The sequence below is a fragment of the Meleagris gallopavo genome, chromosome 15 (assembly GCF_000146605.3).
Source record: "Meleagris gallopavo isolate NT-WF06-2002-E0010 breed Aviagen turkey brand Nicholas breeding stock chromosome 15, Turkey_5.1, whole genome shotgun sequence".
Taxonomy (NCBI): Eukaryota; Metazoa; Chordata; class Aves; order Galliformes; family Phasianidae; genus Meleagris; species Meleagris gallopavo.
In genome coordinates this window covers 6,571,250-6,572,922 of record NC_015025.2, presented here as the reverse complement: position 1 = coordinate 6,572,922, position 1,673 = coordinate 6,571,250, and the positions used below count along the sequence as shown (strand labels likewise).

Genomic DNA, 1,673 nt, shown 5'->3' with positions numbered 1-1,673 from the left:
GCTGCAACCGGCGGCGGCGCGGCCGGTGCTGCTGGGCCGGTGCTCCCCGGGTCCTTCCACGCGAAAAAGTAGACGGGACGGGACGGGACAGGACGGGATGGGGCGAGGCAGCCCTCCGGACACCCCCCAGCTCCGCATCGGAGAAGGAGGCCTCGCCGCTTCCCCGGCCGGCAATGAGTGCCGCTCCGCCTGGGTAGAGGTGGGGGAAGGGACAGACCCCCTCCCCCGCAGAAAGCTCCCAATCCCAAACCATAAATACTCACCATATTGACTTCTGAGACCATATCTATACTGGCAATGTCTATGTTCATGCCAACAGCCACTGGGGGACCTGCAAACCAACAAGATGGTCCGCAATGTGATCGCTAAGAACTTAACTCATTCTTACCAGAGTTACAAGGACTAAGACATAGCAAAAAAAAAAAAAGAAGAAGAAGAAAAAGAAGAAGAAACGATTACTAAACAAATAAATAAAAAGCCGGGAAGGTGACAAACAGCGTCCCCCAGCCCGTCCCTCCCCCGCCCCCCCGAGCGTGCAAGCTGCCATCGATCCGCGAGGAACGCGTTAGCGCCGGATTCACCCTTTGCGCCCCGCCAGCTGGAGCGCCGCTTTATATAACGCGCACACGTGTCGATTCCAGCGCCGGCTGCTCCCTGGGGAGCCCGCGGCACGCAGCCCGGAGCGGGCAGGGGGCTGTAGGGACCCCCCCCTTTCCTCCCCGGCCCCCCTACGCGGCTCAGCCCCGCGGGTACCGGGCGGTGGACCCCGGTGAGCGCGTCCGACACCGATCGATAAACACACGAAGTAGCTGGGAGTGGGAACGCGCAGGGGGTTAAATGACATTTTTGTATCGGTTAACAGCGCATCTCGTACTCGAAAATAGTAACTGTGTGATCACGGGAGCGAACGTTGTGTAAACTTCAGAGATTTGCATGTCGATAAAGCCAGTTAAACGAGGGGTTAATGACAGGTTAATGAATTATCAGCACGCACACAATGAGGGACCGATTCCAGATATGAAGGAGATTTAAATTATGGCATTAAGAGCGCCTTGTGCTAAGAAAATAGAGTAACAATTAGCTTAACTTTGGATCATCTTGAGAAAATGGCAACACGCACACCCAGAGCAACAGCACCCACCACACGTCTAAAAAGCACGCACGGAGAAGGTCCAACAGCCCGGATATGTAACATCTCTAATTGAAAAGCTGTCGAATTACCTCCAAAATCTGGCCTCAAGCGAATGTCATAGCCCTTCAGCAGTCTATCCACGGTCTCTTTTACCAGTGACATATTACTAGGGTCATTGACACTAAGGAAGAAAAATAACGATGCGTTATTTCTTATTTCTCGGACCCAAGCTGTACATTCCCCTTAGCTGTAACATGCAGAGCAATTCAAAGTAAAGCAATGCCTTCGTCACTTACCTCTGTGCACACACCACTGCTATTATTAAAGGGAATGACCAAATCCCAAAGTAACCCTTTTTCCGGACTCTCAGCATCCCTTTAGCTTTTGATATGATTTAGGGTTTCAGTGAAGAGAAGAAGAGATCCAACTTATTCTGGCCAGTGCAGTAATTCTAATGTGAAGCGCATGCGCACGGCGTACCACAACATCAAAAGGAGCAGTGGTTGCTGCTGGAGATGGAGCAAATTTCCTTGCAAAAAAA

General features: G+C 52.1%; 1 protein-coding gene across 4 annotated transcripts in view; it reads right to left on the bottom strand.

The window, feature by feature from the left end:
• Positions 1 to 1,673, bottom strand: part of GABRB2 (gamma-aminobutyric acid type A receptor beta2 subunit) — a 136,610-nt gene that overhangs the window by 133,442 nt on the left and 1,495 nt on the right. For all 4 annotated transcript variants that reach the window (XM_010718904.3, XM_010718903.3, XM_003210320.4 and 1 more), the window contains exons 3-5: positions 1,429 to 1,661; positions 1,222 to 1,313; positions 264 to 331 (exon numbers count right to left, since the gene is read on the bottom strand). In XM_010718904.3, the coding sequence (XP_010717206.1) occupies positions 264 to 331; positions 1,222 to 1,313; positions 1,429 to 1,505 (237 nt within the window). In that variant the 5' untranslated portion in view covers positions 1,506 to 1,661. The remainder of the gene's footprint in view (positions 1 to 263; positions 332 to 1,221; positions 1,314 to 1,428; positions 1,662 to 1,673) is intronic.